The following is an 18,194-nucleotide window of genomic DNA, read 5'->3' on the forward strand; positions in this document are numbered from 1 at the left end:
CAGCTTGGCTGTATACTATTCTACCGTGGGCTGGGGAAGGTTTAGTCTATGGAGGCTGTACTGACTGTATCCTATCCCATCATGGGTAGGGTAGGAGTTTTGTAGGTGACTATATAGGGTCAGAAAATATGCTGGCCCTAGTCTTGCACTCACCAACATTCTTTCTCAATGTGTGTTCCGTGTGTGTGTGTGTGTGTTTTGGGTGTGCAGCTGCGTCTGAAGTTCCACAAGCAGCAGGAGGAGATCAGGCGTCTGCGGGAGATGCTCAACCAGAGGGACGTACGCATCAAGCAGCTGGAGCTGGAGATCAACAACGTGAGGAATTCCCAGGACTCGCACTGAGATTACTGGATTACTCTCTGACCACCCCCTCCCCCGCTCTCTCACCCTGGGGGTCTCACTGTAATTAACACCCCTCGACCCCCACCTTCCTTACTCGAAAGACAAGGGCCCTTCCCAGGGGCCTCGCTGTCTCATCGCAGAACACTATCTGTCTATGTGGATGGGTCAAAGCCTCACCAGGGCTTCTCATGCCCCCCATATATGTACATACACCCATAGACTCTCTGTCACTCCTCAATATGTATCATATTTTAATGCTACTGCATCAACATACATGCAAGCCACTTGTCCCTCTCCCTGCTCCTCTCCCCAAAGTCAGTTCCTTTTTCCTTTTGTACACTTCAGAGCTATGCAAGTTTGATGTATTTTAGTTTTGTTTTTGTGGTACAAAAAAACATGTTTATGCCCTTTTTATTTGAAAACGAATGAAAATAAGATGGACGTGCCTGTCTTTAAAAGATGCTGTGGTTGTCTGCTGGTTATATTTGAATGTTGTCCGGATGGGAGCAGATGTCACACATGATTGTAAGATACACTGAATTGATTTCCTATGCCTTGTGATTTTGCATATTTAAACAACTGTACATGGATGGATGTTGGTGGAGATGTCTGCGGTGATGTCTACATCTAGAATGACAGAGTATATGTGTGGGTGAGAGAGAGAGAGGGGGGAAAGAGACGTGCGTCATTTTGTATATATTGAGTCAATTTGGCTCTTTTGCATTTAAAGGTAGACTCAGCGATATGACGTAGATGCAGAAAGTAAACATAGTGGGTCAATTTCCACAACAACTAAGGGCGTTGAAGCGCGAGGCGAAACTTCCCCGCTTCATTTTGTCCCGCTACCGTTGTGTGAACAGCGTGAAGCGAACCCGTGCACATGCGCCGATACAGTGTGTGACTGTGTGAGAACGAAGTCTTGCATCTCACTCGTCACAATATCTGCGGTGCTGCTCGTGGCAACGTCATTTCACTGAGTCCAACTTTAATGAAGCTGCGTTTTGTTTTAATGACTGGTAAACTGGTGAAAGATCAATCAACTGAAAGAACAATCGTTGCCCAGCAGCTTTTAAATACACCATTTATTTTTCCCGAAAGCAGCACAGGGAATCTCACTTGTCGTTTTTAAAATTGCATTTATTTATTCTGTTTTTTTTAATTTGTTGACAAAAAAAAGGTAGTATGGAATGATGACCAATTACAGAGGCATGTTTTCACACCAGTGGCCACAGCCATGCTTCAGGCACACCATTGAGTATGTCTAACACTATCAGATAACACACACACCACATCATGTGCAGAGATGGGTTGTTGGTTGGTAGGCCACACAAAGTTTTTCTGTTTGGTGCTGGTCCATCTGTTTTCATTGTTCCGAAGCCACTGTGTAAAAGTAGGAATGATTGTTTTAAAAAAGGGATTGAATGAACCTGAAAAAGCCATTGTGTAATATATGACTTAACAGGGAACTTGATAACTGTGTTGTTCATGTGTAAGTGCTGACCCAAGTGATTGGGTTGTCTCTTGAAAACAACAGAGGAAACTGTAAAAGGGAATATATGTGTTTGGAGCAGGCTCATTTGTTCAGGATAACACTAAGCCTTTGTTTTTGATATGATGTCCATTGCTTTTGTGATGCACTACAGAGGAGGCTGGTTGGAGGATCTGTAGGAGGACATGCTCATTTTAATGGCTGGAATGGAATGAATGTAACAGAGTCAAACATTTGTGTTTGATATCATTCCATTTATTCCATTCCAGCCATTACAATGAGCCCATCCTCCTATAGCTCCTCCCGCCAGCCTCCTCTGCAAGTACTTGGTGGTTCATAATATTTTGAAATGGAAATACTATGGCAAGAAATGGGATTGGAACTTCTCTGTAATTGTGCATCATAATATGTTAGTTAGACAATCAGAGACCCACTGCCCCTGTCCAAAGAAAAGCAAGAGGCCAACGTTTGACTGTATTTAAATAGCAACATTTTACACAAGCACGGCACACATACGCCAAAATATAATTGTGAGCTATTCAACACTTGTGAGGAGGCATCTAGAGAAGACATCCCCTATCCCCATAGAGAACCGTGGTCAAAGAGCAGCATGAGGGCAAGCCAACCATTGTCACCGCTAGTATAGATTTATTAATAAACATTAACATGTAACTGCATATGCTTGGATAATATTGCACTAAGTGGGCCAGGGCACCTGCAATGTGTTTGGTTTTAGCCTTATTTGTCAGCTCATAAATGCTATTGTATGTAGGCCACTGTAGCTCAGTCAGAGTATTGCCATTTGAAGGGTAATATTTATAAATGGTACTTGACTGAATGGAGTCACTACTTAGCTAATGGCACCTTAGGGAAGACAGTCTCAGAAACAATCCGGAAAGCGACTGTTATTGTAATCCAGATGGTCATTGTGGAGTGCATGTAGTCTAGCTTGGCATGTGTACTTTAGCAATAGGTCTCTCGGTCTTTTGTAGACCTTTTGCATTTACTGCCAACTACAATGGCTAGATATCTGGCAATCACATCCCTGTACTACTACTTTGGTGCTTGGGCCTCTTTAAGCATTGTAGACTTCACCGACTGCTGTATCCCATTTTTCTTCAGAAAAGATACGGTCAAGACCAAATCACAAAGTCCATTCCAGGGACTTGATGGCATTTTAAATCCCCAAACTGTGTGTGTGTCCCATTTACATTTTTACAGAAGCAATATTTTAGCAGTAGAAAGAGCAGTAGTTTGAGGGACATACACTACGATCACTAGCATTATCTTGCTCATTGGAAACAAGGACATCTGTATAAATAAGTTGAAAATGGTGGGTTTCTGCTGGGCAATATCATGACTGAGCCTTACTGTGCCTAAGAATCAAGCTGCAATTTTAGTTTCCTTTTGTATAGGTATTATGATGTCTTTCAGAACGAATATTATTACTGGTGTTCACACAACTCACAAATACAGTGAACAATTTATGAAATGATTCTAATTTTGTTCCTGTTATGTTTAATATTGTTTTTATATATATCAAGAACTACATCAGGTGTAGAGAATAAAAAAATAGGTGAAAACATTACTTTGGATAATTTACGTCTTTTTTCAAGTCTTTTGATACACATTTGAAGTCCCGCCCAGTTGACTACTTCAAAATTGTGAAAGTCCTCAATGGCACTTCCCATGTTAAAACAGGCTTTTGTGCACTAGTCCTCCATCGATCTCTATGGTTCAGGTGCATTATGACAAAGAGGAAGAGGGAGATCCAACTACCGGAAAATCTGACTCCCTCCAGCAAGGAGTTTTTGTATGGAGGTCAATGAGAAAGTGTCACATTTTGTCAATAAAACAATGAATGGCTTATTTGCTATGTTTGTTTTAAAATAAGTTTTCGTAATGCTTAGGTGGTTGCAAGTGTACTGATATGTAAGACACGTGACATCCCGGCTACTTTATATCGGTGTTGTCTCGAGATGGCTATGCACATTCATGGCATGAGGCTAGTAAGCATAGCATCTTTCTCCATTGAATACAGGTGGTTGACGTCAACATAATGAGAAGTATCTACCAATCCAAAGAAAGGATAGGCGGGAGCTAGACACCCCACCGGGAGCTAGACACCCCAGCTTTGTGGACGAAGACTCCCATTGTTAGGGCGGACAGTCAGAGGCGAAGGCCGAGAGCCGTGCATCCTCCAAAACGCTTCTTGATGCAATGCCCACTTAACCCGGAAGCCAGCCACACCAATGTGTCGGACGAAACACTGTACACCTGGTGACCCGTGTCAGCGTGCTCTGCACCTGGCCCACCACAGGAGTCGCTAGGGCGCGATGGGACAAGGACATCCCTCCCGGCCAAACCCTCCTCTAACCAGGACGACGCTGGGCCAATTGTGTGCCGCCCCATGGGTCTCCTGGTCACGGCCCGGCTGGGACAGAGCCTGGACTCGAACCCAGAATCTCTAGTAGCACAGCTAGCGATGCAGTGCCTTAGACCACTGCGCCACTCGGGAAGCACCCTGTATATCCATAATCTTTTATGAGGAAGGGGAGGGCCTTGCATTCAGGAAGTTGTGGGGACAAACCATAGAGATTAATAGGGGACACATTATTTGATTTGATTTATTAGGATCCTCATTAGCTAACGCCAATGGTGACATCTAGTCTTACTGGGGTCCGGCACATAACGAAAAAGACATTACAGACAAAATACTTGACAATTTACGTACATTAACATGCAGTGTGTGTGTGTGTGTGTGTGTGTGTGTGTACATACATGTTAGTACATACACACAACGAGTAGGTCACATGGGGGAGAGGTGTTGTGCCATGAGGTGTTGCTTCATTAGTTTTTTTTAAACCAGAGTTTTTGTTCACTTGCTCTATACAAGATGGAACGGAGTTCCATGCACTCAAGGCTGTGTATAATACTGTACGTTTCCTTGAATTTGTTCTGGACCTGGGGACTGTGAAAAGACCTGGTTGCATGTCTGGTGGGGTAAGTGTGTGTGTAAGTTGACTATGCAAACAATTTGGAATTTACAACACATGAATGTTTCTTATAAAAACAAGAAGTGAAGCAGTAAGTATTTCCTTAACTCTTAACCAAGAGAGACTGGCATGCATAGTATTAATATTAGCCCTCTGATTACAATGAAGAGCAAGACATGCCACTCTGTTCTGGGCCAGCTGCAGCTTAACTAGGAATTTCTTTGCAGCACTTGACCATATGACTGGACAATAACCAAGATAAGACTAAACTAGAGCCTGCAGGACTTGCTTTGTGAAATGTGTTGTCCAAAAAGCAGAGCATCTCTTTATTACAGCCTGACCTCTCCCCATCTTTGCAACCATTGAATCTACAGTGCCTTGCGAAAGTATTCGGCCCCCTTGAACTTTGCGACTTTTTGACACATTTCAGGCTTCAAACATAAAGATATAAAACTGCATTTTTTTGTGAAGAATCAACAACAAGTGGGACACAATCATTAAGTGGAACGACATTAATTGGATATTTCAAAAATTGGGCGTGCAAAATTATTCAGCCCCTTTACTTTCAGTGCAGCAAACTCTCTCCAGAAGTTCAGTGAGGATCTCTGAATGATCCAATGTTGACCTAAATGACTAATGATGATAAATACAATCCACCTGTGTGTAATCAAGTCTCCGTATAAATGCACCTGCACTGTGATAGTCTCAGAGGTCCGTTAAAAGAGCAGAGAGCATCATGAAGAACAAGGAACACACCAGGCAGGTCCGAGATACTGTTGTGAAGAAGTTTAAAGCCGGATTTGGATACAAAAAGATTTCCCAAGCTTTAAACATCCCAAGGAGCACTGTGCAAGCGATAATATTGAAATGGAAGGAGTATCAGACCACTGCAAATCTACCAAGACCTGGCCGTCCCTCTAAACTTTCAGCACATACAAGGAGAAGACTGATCAGAGATGCAGCCAAGAGGCCCATGATCACTCTGGATGAACTGCAGAGATCTACAGCTGAGGTGGGAGACTCTGTCCATAGGACAACAATCAGTCGTATTTTGCACAAATCTGGCCTTTATGGAAGAGTGGCAAGAAAGCCATTTCTTAAAGATATCCATAAAAAGTGTTGTTTAAAGTTTGCCACAAGACACCTGGGAGACACACCAAACATGTGGAAGAAGGTGCTCTGGTCAGATGAAACCAAAATTGAACTTTTTGGCAACAATGCAAAACGTTATGTTTGGCGTAAAAGCAACACAGCTCATCACCCTGAACACACCATCCCCACTGTCAAACATGGTGGTGGCAGCATCATGGTTTGGGCCTGCTTTTCTTCAGCAGGGACAGGGAAGATGGTTAAAATTGATGGGAAGATGGATGGAGCCAGATACAGGACCATTCTGGAAGAAAACCTGATGGAGTCTGCAAAAGACCTGAGACTGGGACAGAGATTTGTCTTCCAACAAGACAATGATCCAAAACATAAAGCAAAATCTACAATGGAATGGTTCAAAAATAAACATATCCAGGTGTTAGAATGGCCAAGTCAAAGTCCAGACCTGAATCCAATCGAGAATCTGTGGAAAGAACTGAAAACTGCTGTTCACAAATGCTCTCCATCCAACCTCACTGAGCTCGAGCTGTTTTGCAAGGAGGAATGGGAAAAAAATTCAGTCTCTCGATGTGCAAAACTGATAGAGACATACCCCAAGCGACTTACAGCTGTAATCGCAGCAAAAGGTGGCGCTACAAAGTATTAACTTAAGGGGGCTGAATAATTTTGCACGCCCAATTTTTCAGTTTTTGATTTGTTAAACAAGTTTGAAATATCCAATAAATGTCGTTCCACTTCATGATTGTGTCCCACATGTTGTTGATTCTTCACAAAAAAATACAGTTTTATATCTTTATGTTTGAAGCCTGAAATGTGGCAAAAGGTCGCAAAGTTCAAGGGCGCCGAATACTTTCGCAAGGCACTGTATATGTTTTGACCATGACAGTTTACAATCTAAGGTAACGCCAAGTAATATAGTCTCAACTTGTGCAACAGCCACACCATTCATTCCCAGATTCAGCTGAGGTTTAGAATGTAGGGAATGATTTGTACCAAATATAATGCTCTTAGTTTTAGAGATGTTCAGGACTAGTTTATCACTGGCCACCCATTCCAAAACAGACTGCAACTCTTTGTAAGGGTTGCAGTGACTTCATTAGCTGTGGTTGCTGATGTGCATAGGGTTGAATCATCAGCATACATGGACACATATGCTTTGTTTAATGCCAGTAGCAGGTCATTGTTAAAAATAGAAAGAGTAGAGGGCCTAGAGCGCTGTCCTGCGGTACACCACACTTTACATGTTTGACATTAGAGATGTTTCCATTAAAGAAAACCAATATCCATATTGCCATATCGTGGATTCAGAGCTGAGGTTGAAAAGCCATAACACATACAGTACCAAGTTTGGACACACCTACTCATTCCAGGGTTTTTCTTTATTTTCTACATTGTGGAATAATAGTGAAGACATCAAAACTATGAAATAACACAAATGTAATCATGTAGTAACCAAAAGGGTGTTAAAACTTCTCTAGGGTATGTGGGACGCTAGCGTCCCATCTGGCCAACATCCACTGAGATTGCAGAGTGCCAAATTTAAATACAGAAATACTCATTATAAAAATTCAGAAAACAAAACATATTTTACATAGGTTTAAAGATTAACTTCTTGTGAATCCAACCACGGTGTCAGATATAAAAAATGCTTTATGGCGAAAGCATACCTTACGATTATTTGAGAACATAGCCCAGTTGACAAATTATTACAAACAGTAACCAGCCAAGCAGAAGCGTTACAAAACTCAGAAATAGAGATAAAATGAATCCATTACCTTTGATGATCTTCATATGGTTGCACTCAGAAGACATTAATTTACTCAATAAATGTTCCTTTTGTTCGATAAAGTCTCTTTATATCCAAAAACCTAATTTTTGTTCACACGTTTTCTTCAGTAATCCACAAGCTCAAACGCAGTCAAAACAGGCAGACAAAAAAAAATGTATTCGTAAAGTTCATAGAAACATGTCAAACGATGTTTATATTCAAGCCTCAGGTTGTTTTTAGCCTAAATTATCTATAATATTTCAACCAGACAATAACGTTGTCAATATAAAAGGTAAACAAGAAATGCACTCTCTCGGGATTGCGCATGAAAAAGCTCTGTGACACGTCAGGGTCCACTCATTAAGACTGGTCTTACTCCCTCATTTATACGAACACAAGCCTGAAACAATTTCTAAAGACTGTTGACATCTAGTGGAAGGCATAGGAACTGCAAATTGAATCGTAAGTCAATGGATACTGTAATGGTATTGAATAGAAAACTACAAAACCTCCCCCAAAAAACTTCCTGAATGGATTTGTCTCAGGTTTTCGCCTACCAAATCAGTTCTGTTATAGTCACAGACACTATTTTAACAGTTTTGGAAACGTTAGAGTGTTTTCTATCCGGATCTACCAGTTACTGTATATGCATATCATATATTCTGGGCCCGAGTAGCAGGCCGTTTAATTTGGGCATGCTTTTCATCCAAAATTCCGACTGCTGCCCCCTACCCTAGTGAAGTTAAACAAATCAAAATATTTTGGGGTGGTTACTAAATGATTCCATATGTGTTATTTCATAGTTTTGATGTCTTCATTATTATTCTACAAGTTAGAAAATAGTAAAAATCAAGAAAAACCCTTGAATGAGTAGGTGTGTCCAAACTTTTGACTGGTAATGTACGTTTTCAAAATACAGGTTATGGTCAATAATATCAAAGGCTGTACTGAAATCTAACAGTACAGCTCCCACAATCTTCTTGTAATCACTTTCTTTCAACCAATCATCAGTCATTTGTGTCAGTGGAGTACATGTTGAATGCCCTTCTCTATAAGCATGCTGAAAGACTGTTGTTAATTTGTTTATAGAGAAATAGCATTGTATTTGGTGTAACACAATATTTTTCAACAGTTTGCTAAGAGCTTGCAGCTAGCTGATTGGTCTGCTGTTAGAACCAGTAAAGGCCGCTTTACCACTCTTGGGTTGCGGAATGACTTTGGCTTCCCTCCAGGCCTGAGGACAAATACTTTCCTCTAGGCTCAGATTAAAAATATGACAGATAGGAGTGGCTATCATCATCAGCTACCATCCTCAGTAGCTTCCTGTCTAAGTTGTCAATGCCAGGAGGTTTGTCATTATTGATCGATAACAATAATATTTCCACATCTCCCACACTAACTTTACAAAATTCTTACTTGCAATGCTTTTCTTTCATTATTATTATTTTTTTATGCATTAGTACGATGGCTCACGGTTCGTTGTCGGCATTTCCTGCTTAAGTTTGCCCACTTTGCCAATAAAGTAATCATTCAAATAATTGGCAACATAATAATTTCTGCCCATAATTTCATTTAAAGTATTCCAAAGTGTATTTTCCATCATTCTTAATATCATTAATCTTGGATTCATAATACAGTTTCTTCTTCTTTTGTTGAGTTGAGTCACATAATTTCTCAATTTGCAGTAAGTCAGCCAGTCAGATGTGCAGCCAGACTTATTAGCCACTCCTTTTGCACCATCTCTTTCAAACATACAGTTGTTTAATTCTTCATCAATCCATGGAGCCTTAACAGTTCTAACAGTCAGTTTCTTAACAGGTGCATGTTTATCAATAATTGGAATAAGCAATTTCATAAATGCATCAAGTGCAGCGTCTGGATGCTCCTTATTAATCACATTAGACCAACAAATATTTTGAACATCATCCACATAAGAGTCACAGCAAAGTCTGTGTAGACTATTTTAAGCCCAGCTTTTGGAACTTTGGCTTTCCTGGATATAGTCACTATATTGTGATCACTGCATCCAATGGGTACGGATACAGCTTTACAACAAAGTTCTACAGTGTTAGTACAAATGTGATCAATACATGTGATACATGATGTTGTTCCTGTAGTGTTTGTAAACACCCTGGTAGGTTGATTAATAACCTGAACCAGATTACAGGCACTGGTTAAAATGAGAAACTTCCTCTTGAGCAGACAGCTTGATGAAACCAGTCAATATTCAGGTTGAGAAAGTAGACCTGTTTACATCACATACTGTACACTATCAAGCATTTCACACATATTATTTAGATACTGGCTGTTGGCACTTGGTGGCCTATAGCAACACCCCAAAATAAAAGGCTTTAGATGTGTCATGTACTGTCATGTTGTGTCTTGTTTCTGTCCTTTCTCTTCACCCTGTCTCCCTCTGCTGGTCGTGTTAGGTTACCTTTTCTCCCCCTCTTTCCCCCAGCTGTCCCTTGTCTTCTCTGACTACCTCGTTCACCCCTTTTCCCACCTGTTCCCTTTTTCCCTCTGATTAGGTCTCTATATCTCTCTCTCTTTCTGCTCCTGTCTTTGTCGGATTCTTGTTTGTGTTAGTCATGCCTGAACCAGACTATCGTCATGTTTGCTGCAACCTTGTCCTGTCCTGTCGGAATCTGCCGGTCCATCTGAGCCTACCTATGTTTGGTTATTAAAGAAGCTCTGTTTACATTAATTCGCTTTTGGGTCCTCATTCACGCACCGTAACAGAAGAATCCGACCTCACAGAACAGGTTCACCATCTCCGCCTCGATCCACCGGCCACTTCCAGGGCTTTCGAATCTCCGGAGCCCAGAATCAATAACCCGCCGTGTTACTCTGGGGAGCCCACTGAATGCCGCTCGTTCCTCACCCAGTGTGATATTGTGTTTTCTCTCCAGCCCAACACTTACTCCAGGAGCACTGCTCGTGTCGCCTACGTCATATCTCTCCTTACTGGACGGGCTCGTGAGTGGGGCACGGCAATCTGGGAGGCAAGGGCTGAGTGTACTAACCAGTATCAGGACTTTAAGGAGGAGATGATACGGGTTTTTGATCGATCTGTTTTTGGGGAGGAGGCTTCCAGGGCCCTGTCTTCCCTATGTCAAGGTAATCGATCCATAACAGACTACTCTATTGAGTTTCGCACTCTTGCTGCCTCCAGTGGCTGGAACGAGCCGGCTTTGCTCGCTCGTTTTCTGGAGGGTCTCCGCGCAGAGGTTAAGGATGAGATTCTCTCCCGGGAGGTTCCTTCCAGCGTGGATTCCTTGATTGAACTCGCTATTCGCATTGAGCGACGGGTTGATCTTCGTCACCGAGCTCGTGGAAAGGAGCTCGCGTTCTCCGTTGCCCCCCTCTCCGCATCACTACCATCTTCCTCTGCCGGCTCGGGTGCTGAGCCTATGCAGCTGGGAGGTATCCGCATCTCGACTAAGGAGAGGGAACGGAGAATCACCAACCGCCTCTGTCTCTATTGCGGTTCTGCTGGTCATTTTGTCACTTCATGTCCAGTAAAAGCCAGAGCTCATCAGTAAGCGGAGGGCTACTGGTGAGCGCTACTACTCCTGTCTCTCCTTCAAGATCCTGCACTACCTTGTCGGTCCATCTACGCTGGACTGGTTCGTCAGCTTCCTGCAGTGCCTTAATAGACTCTGGGGCGGAGGGCTGTTTTATGGACGAGACCTGGGCTCGGGAACATGACATTCCTCTCAGACAGTTAAGGGAGTCCACGGCCTTGTTCGCCCTGGATGGTAGTCCTCTCCCCAGGATTCAGCGTGAGACGCTACCTTTAACCCTCACTGTTTCTGGTAATCATAGCGAAACCATTTCTTTTTTAATTTTTCGTTCACCTTTTACACCTGTTGTTTTGGGCCATCCCTGGCTAGTTTGTCATAATCCTTCTATTAATTGGTCTAGTAATTCTATCCTCTCCTGGAACGTCTCTTGTCATGTGAAATGTTTAATGTCTGCTATCCCTCCTGTTTCCTCTGTCTCTTCTTCACAGGAGGAGCCTGGTGATTTGACAGGGGTGCCGGAGGAATATCACGATCTGCGCACGGTGTTCAGTCGGTCCAGGGCCACCTCTCTTCCTCCACACCGGTCGTATGATTGTAGTATTGATCTCCTTCCGGGAACCACTCCCCCCCGGGGTAGACTATACTCTCTGTCGGCTCCCGAACGTAAGGCTCTCGAAGATTATTTGTCTGTAGCTCTTGACGCCGGTACCATAGTCCCCTCCTCCTCTCCCGCCGGAGCGGGGTTTTTTTTTGTTAAGAAGAAGGACGGGTCCCTGCGCCCCTGCATAGATTATCGAGGGCTGAATGACATAACAGTGAAGAATCGTTATCCGCTTCCTCTTATGTCTTCAGCCTTCGAGATCCTGCAGGGAGCCAGGTTTTTCACTAAGTTGGACCTTCGTAACGCTTACCATCTCGTGCGCATCAGGGAGGGGGACGAGTGGAAGACGGCGTTTAACACTCCGTTAGGGCACTTTGAATACCGGGTTCTTCCTTTCGGCCTCGCTAACGCTCCAGCTGTCTTTCAGGCATTAGTCAATGATGTCCTGAGAGACATGCTGAACATCTTTGTTTTCGTTTACCTTGACGATATCCTGATTTTTTCACCGTCACTCCAGATTCATGTTCAGCACGTTCGACGTGTCCTCCAGCGCCTTTTAGAGAATTGTCTTTTTGTGAAGGCTGAGAAGTGCTCTTTTCATGCCTCCTCCGTCACATTTCTCGGTTCTGTTATTTCCGCTGAAGGCATTAAGATGGATCCCGCTAAGGTCCAAGCTGTCATTGATTGGCCCGTCCCTAAGTCACGCGTCGAGCTGCAGCGCTTTCTCGGCTTCGCGAACTTTTATCGTCGTTTCATCCGTAATTTCGGTCAGGTGGCAGCTCCTCTCACAGCCCTTACTTCTGTCAAGACGTGCTTTAGGTGGTCCGTTTCCGCCCAGGGAGCTTTTGATCTCCTCAAGAATTGTTTTACATCCGCACCTATCCTTGTTACACCTGACGTCACTAGACAGTTCGTTGTCGAGGTTGACGCGTCAGAGGTGGGCGTGGGAGCCATTCTTTCTCAGCGCTCCCTCTCTGACGACAAGGTCCACCCTTGCGCGTATTTTTCTCATCGCCTGTCGCCGTCGGAACGTAACTATGATGTGGGAAACCGCGAACTGCTCGCCATCCGCTTAGCCCTAGGCGAATGGCGACAGTGGTTGGAGGGGGCGACCGTTCCTTTTGTCGTTTGGACTGACCATAGGAACCTTGAGTACATCCGTTCTGCCAAACGACTTAATGCGCGTCAGGCGCGCTGGGCGCTGTTTTTCGCTCGTTTCGAGTTCGTGATTTCTTATCGTCCGGGCTCTAAGAACACCAAGCCTGATGCTTTATCTCGTCTCTTCAGTTCTTCAGTAGCCTCCACTGACCCCGAGGGGATTCTCCCTGAGGGGCGTGTTGTCGGGTTGACTGTCTGGGGAATTGAGAGGCAGGTAAAGCAAGCACTCACTCAAACTCCGTCGCCGCGCGCCTGTCCTAGGAACCTTCTTTTCGTTCCCGTTCCTACTCGTCTGGCCGTTCTTCAGTGGGCTCACTCTGCCAAGTTAGCCGGCCACCCTGGCGTTCGGGGTACGCTTGCTTCCATTCGCCAGCGTTTTTGGTGGCCCACCCGGGAGCATGACACGCGTCGCTTCGTGGCTGCTTGTTCGGTCTGCGCGCAGACTAAGTCCGGTAACTCCCCTCCTGCCGGCCGTCTCAGGCCGCTTCCCATTCCCTCTCGACCGTGGTCTCACATCGCCTTAGATTTTGTCACCGGACTGCCTTCGTCAGCGGGGAAGACTGTTATTCTTACGGTTGTCGACAGGTTCTCTAAGGCGGCTCATTTTATCCCCCTTGCTAAGCTTCCTTCTGCTAAAGAGACGGCACAAATCATCATCGAGAATGTTTTCAGAATTCATGGCCTTCCGTCAGACGTCGTTTCGGACAGAGGTCCGCAATTCACGTCTCAATTTTGGAGGGAGTTTTGCCGTTTGATTGGGGCTTCCGTCAGTCTCTCTTCCGGCTTTCACCCCCAGTCTAACGGTCAAGCAGAACGGGCCAATCAGACTATTGGTCGCATCTTACGCAGTCTTTCTTTTCGCAACCCTGCGTCTTGGTCAGAACAGCTCCCCTGGGCAGAATACGCCCACAACTCGCTTCCTTCGTCTGCGACCGGGCTATCTCCTTTTCAGAGTAGCCTCGGGTACCAGCCTCCGCTGTTCTCATCTCAGTTCGCCGAGTCCAGCGTCCCCTCCGCTCAGGCTTTTGTCCAACGTTGCGAGCGCACCTGGAACAGGGTCAGGTCTGCACTTTGCCGTTATAGGGCGCAGACTGTGAGAGCTGCTAATAAGCGTAGAACTAAGAGTCCAAGATATTGTCGCGGTCAGAGAGTTTGGCTCTCCACTCAGAACCTTCCCCTTAAGACCGCTTCTCGCAAGTTGACCCCGCGGTTCATTGGTCCGTTCCGTATTTCTCAAATCATTAACCCTGTCGCAGTGCGACTTCTTCTGCCGCGATATCTTCGTCGCGTCCACCCGGTCTTCCATGTCTCCTGTGTCAAGCCCGTTCTTCGCGCCCCCGCTCGTCTTCCCCCCCCCCCCCCCCCATCCTTGTCGAGGGCGCACCCATCTACAGGGTCCGTAGGATTTTGGACATGCGTCCTCGGGGCCGTGGTCATCAGTACCTAGTAGATTGGGAGGGGTACGGTCCTGAGGAGAGGAGTTGGGTTCCCTCTCGGGACGTGCTGGACCGTGCGCTGATCGATGATTTCCTCCGTTGCCGCCAGGCTTCCTCCTCGAGTGCGCCAGGAGGCGCTCGGTGAGTGGGGGGGTACTGTCATGTACTGTCATGTTGTGTCTTGTTTCTGTCCTTTCTCTTCACCCTGTCTCCCTCTGCTGGTCGTGTTAGGTTACCTTTTCTCCCCCTCTTTCCCCCAGCTGTCCCTTGTCTTCTCTGACTACCTCGTTCACCCCTTTTCCCACCTGTTCCCTTTTTCCCTCTGATTAGGTCTCTATATCTCTCTCTCTTTCTGCTCCTGTCTTTGTCGGATTCTTGTTTGTGTTAGTCATGCCTGAACCAGACTATCGTCATGTTTGCTGCAACCTTGTCCTGTCCTGTCGGAATCTGCCGGTCCATCTGAGCCTACCTATGTTTGGTTATTAAAGAAGCTCTGTTTACATTAATTCGCTTTTGGGTCCTCATTCACGCACCGTAACAAGATGTGCCAGGTGAACCTGCAACCACAACACTTCAATAACACTTGGCATAAGATCTTCTCTAAGCATTACTGGGTTATGGCTCTGAATATATACAGCAACACCTCCCCCATGAGCATTCCTGTCTCTTCTATAGATGTTATATCCTTGCATTGCTACTGTTGTATCATAAAATTGATTATCTAAGAAATGGCTCATATGAATGTTATCTGATGTTATTGATTTCATTAACCTTATTTCTAAGGCTATATATATTAGTACGGGATATTTTCAGCCCTTTCCTGGGTAGTGTTACATTTGGATATGTTACACCCATTTTCCTAATCAGGGAGAAGTCTGGTTGATAGTGGTCTGGGGTCTAACTAAAATGAAATAACCCCAGGTGTGTTCTCATTCTCAACCCCAGGTGTGTTCTCATGCTGCCTTGGCAGCAGCTAATGGGGATCCATAATAAATACAAATACAAATTCCCTATTCAAATAACCTTAGTTTAACCTGACCCGTTATCAGACACATGGAAAGAAAATGCACACAGCAAAATTTCTCATTTCAGAAATTATATTAAGTATGGAAAAGCAACACCTCTCTCAGCAAATAGACATATTCATAAATCGTATAAGATATTCAATTGCAGGTAAACATAAACCAGTCATTATGGCACCAAGTCAACCAATAGATTAAAACCATATCACTGTCATTCACAATACATGTAAAAACATACACATTCAATAACAGTCAAAACGGTTGCAACCTTTAAAAAACGGGTACCCCTTAACTATCAGAGCTCTGTAATGTAATAACTTTTACTACGTTGCAGGCCTGTGCTTCGTGTTTGTGTGTGTGGCTTCTGGAGCGGGAGTCCCAATGCCGGCGAGAGCGGTCCGTATTCAGTGCAGTGGTGAGAAACAGAGGGATCGCTTTTCTAATTAGCCAGATGATGTTTCTTCATGAGACTCAGAGGAAACCCTAGTATTTCCTGGAATCTAGTGTCGCTATCTGAGCTCATCCTAAACTACTTTGACACACAGTACTCACTATACAAATGTCTCTGACCCATGGCTATTGTCATTTGTTCCCTTAACTTCCCCTTCTATCCCTCTGATTGGCTAAGCCAGCAACAGGGATTACCTCTGGGTTACAGATATGACCCGTTTCAACATGGACATTGAGGTTGTCCACCATTTTAAAGTAGCCAACTGGGTAGGGTTTCCTATTAGTTGGGAGCAATCAGCCAATGCAGAATAAGAAAATGTAATACTTTAAAATGGAGATAGCTTCAATGGCGCTGCCCATGCTGTCACAGACACTATAATGGCACAGATACAAAGATGCGTCCTCTATCAAACCCTCTCCTCTTTTCCCTATTTCAGAATTTCTTCATATCAAATGAATGCAGAGAACAGTTTGAAGTGTGAATGGGCATCTAACCCTGTGGAAAGGGTGGTCCCCCTGGAGCACAAGGTTGTAGGTTCATATAAACTCAGCAAAAAAAGAAATGTCCTCGGCCTGTCAACTGCGTTTATTTTCAGCAAACTTAACATGTGTAAATATTTGTATGAACATAACAAGATTCAACAACTGAGACATAAGTTGAACAAGTTCCACAGACATGTGACTAACAGAAATTGAATAATGTGTCCCTGAACAAAGGGGGGTCAAAATCAAAAGTAACAGTCAGTATCTGGTGTGGCCACCAGCTGCATTAAGTACTGCAGTGCATCTCCTCCTCATGGACGGCACCAGATTTGCCAGTTCTTGCTGTGAGATGTTACCCTACTCTTCCACCAAGGCACCTGTAAGTTCCCGGACATTTCTGGGGGGAATGGCCCTCACCCTCCGATCCAACAGGTCCCAGACGGGCTTAACGGGATTGAGATCCGGGCTCTTCGCTGGCCATGGCAGAACACTGACGTTCCTATCTCGCAGGAAATCACACACAGAACGAGCAGTATGGCTAGTGGCATTGTCATGCTGGAGGGTCATGTCAGGATGAGCCTGCAGGAAGGGTACCACATGAGGGAGGAGGATGTCTTCCCTGTAACGCACAGCGTTGAGATTGCCTGCAATAACAACAAGCTCAGTCCGATGATGCTGTGACACACCGCCCCAGACCATGACAGACCCTCCACCTCCAAATTGATCTTGCTCCAGAGTACAGGCCTCGGTGTAACGCTCATTCCTTCGACGATAAACGAGAATCCGACCATCACCCCTGGTGTGCAAAACCGCGACTCGTCAGTGAAGGGCACTTTTTGACAGTCCTGTCTGGTCCAACGAAGGTGGGTTTGTGTCCATAGGAAACGTTGTTGCCAGTGATGTCTGGTGAGGACCTGCCTTACAACAGACCTACAAGCACTCAGTCCAGCCTCTCTCAGCCTATTGCGGACAGTCTGAGCACCGATGGAGGGATTGTGCGTTCCTGGTGTAACTCGGCAGTTGTTGTTGTCATCCTGTACATGTCCCACAGGTGTGATGTTCGGATGTACCGATCCTGTGCAGGTGTTGTTACATGTGGCCTGCCACTGCGAGGACGATCAGCTGTCCATCCTGTAGCGCTGTTTTAGGCATCTCACAGTACGGACATTGCAATTTATTGCACTGGCCACATCTGCAGTCCTCATGCCTCCTTGCAGCATGCTTAAGGCACGTTCACGCAGATGAGCAGGGACCCTGGGCATCTTTCTTTTGGTGTTTTTCAGAGTCAGTAGAAAGTTCTCTTTAGTGTCCTTTTCATAACTGTGACCTTAATTACCTACCGTCTGTAAGCTGTTAGTGTCTTAACGTCCGTTCCACAGGTGTATGTTCATTAATTGTCTATGGTTCATTGAATAAGCATGGGAAACAGTGTTTAAAACCTTTACAATGAAGATCTGTGAAGTTATTTGGATTTTTACAAATTATCTATGAAAGACAGGGTCATGAAAATTGGACGTTTCTCTTTTTGCTGAGTTTACAAGCAGGGCAATGTGGTGGCATTCACGCTAAAAAAATGGTTATGAATACCTGGGGTCTCCTCTCCTGAGTACAGCAGAGGTTACAGTGGAAAATCCCTGAAAAAAGTAGACACTGTTCTTAAAAAGTTTTAATATGCAAAAAGCGCTCTAAGTGTCAACTTTTTTCCGGGGACTTATCCCCATATCCACTGCTGGTTAGTGTTCAGGCACCACAGGGGGGAACTCGATCATTTATGGCAACCTTCCGGCCAACATCACCACTTTCTGGCCATCTTAT

At 44.7% G+C, this 18,194-nt stretch overlaps 1 protein-coding gene across 2 annotated transcripts in view; it reads left to right on the forward strand.

Annotated features, from left to right (window-relative positions):
• LOC139419053 (coronin 2Aa) overlaps positions 1-3,419 on the forward strand; it is a 67,085-nt gene extending 63,666 nt beyond the window's left edge. Inside the window, exon 12 of one of the 2 annotated variants that reach the window (XM_071168930.1) lies at positions 211-377. In XM_071168930.1, coding sequence (XP_071025031.1) covers positions 211-342 — 132 coding nt within the window. In that variant the 3' untranslated portion in view covers positions 343-377. Of the gene's footprint in view, positions 1-210 lie in introns of both variants that reach the window. The other variant, XM_071168929.1, reaches the window with a different exon arrangement.
• The last annotated feature ends 14,775 nt before the right edge of the window (positions 3,420-18,194 follow it).

This window comes from Oncorhynchus clarkii, chromosome 10, assembly GCF_045791955.1.
Source record: "Oncorhynchus clarkii lewisi isolate Uvic-CL-2024 chromosome 10, UVic_Ocla_1.0, whole genome shotgun sequence".
Classification (NCBI taxonomy): Eukaryota; Metazoa; Chordata; class Actinopteri; order Salmoniformes; family Salmonidae; genus Oncorhynchus; species Oncorhynchus clarkii.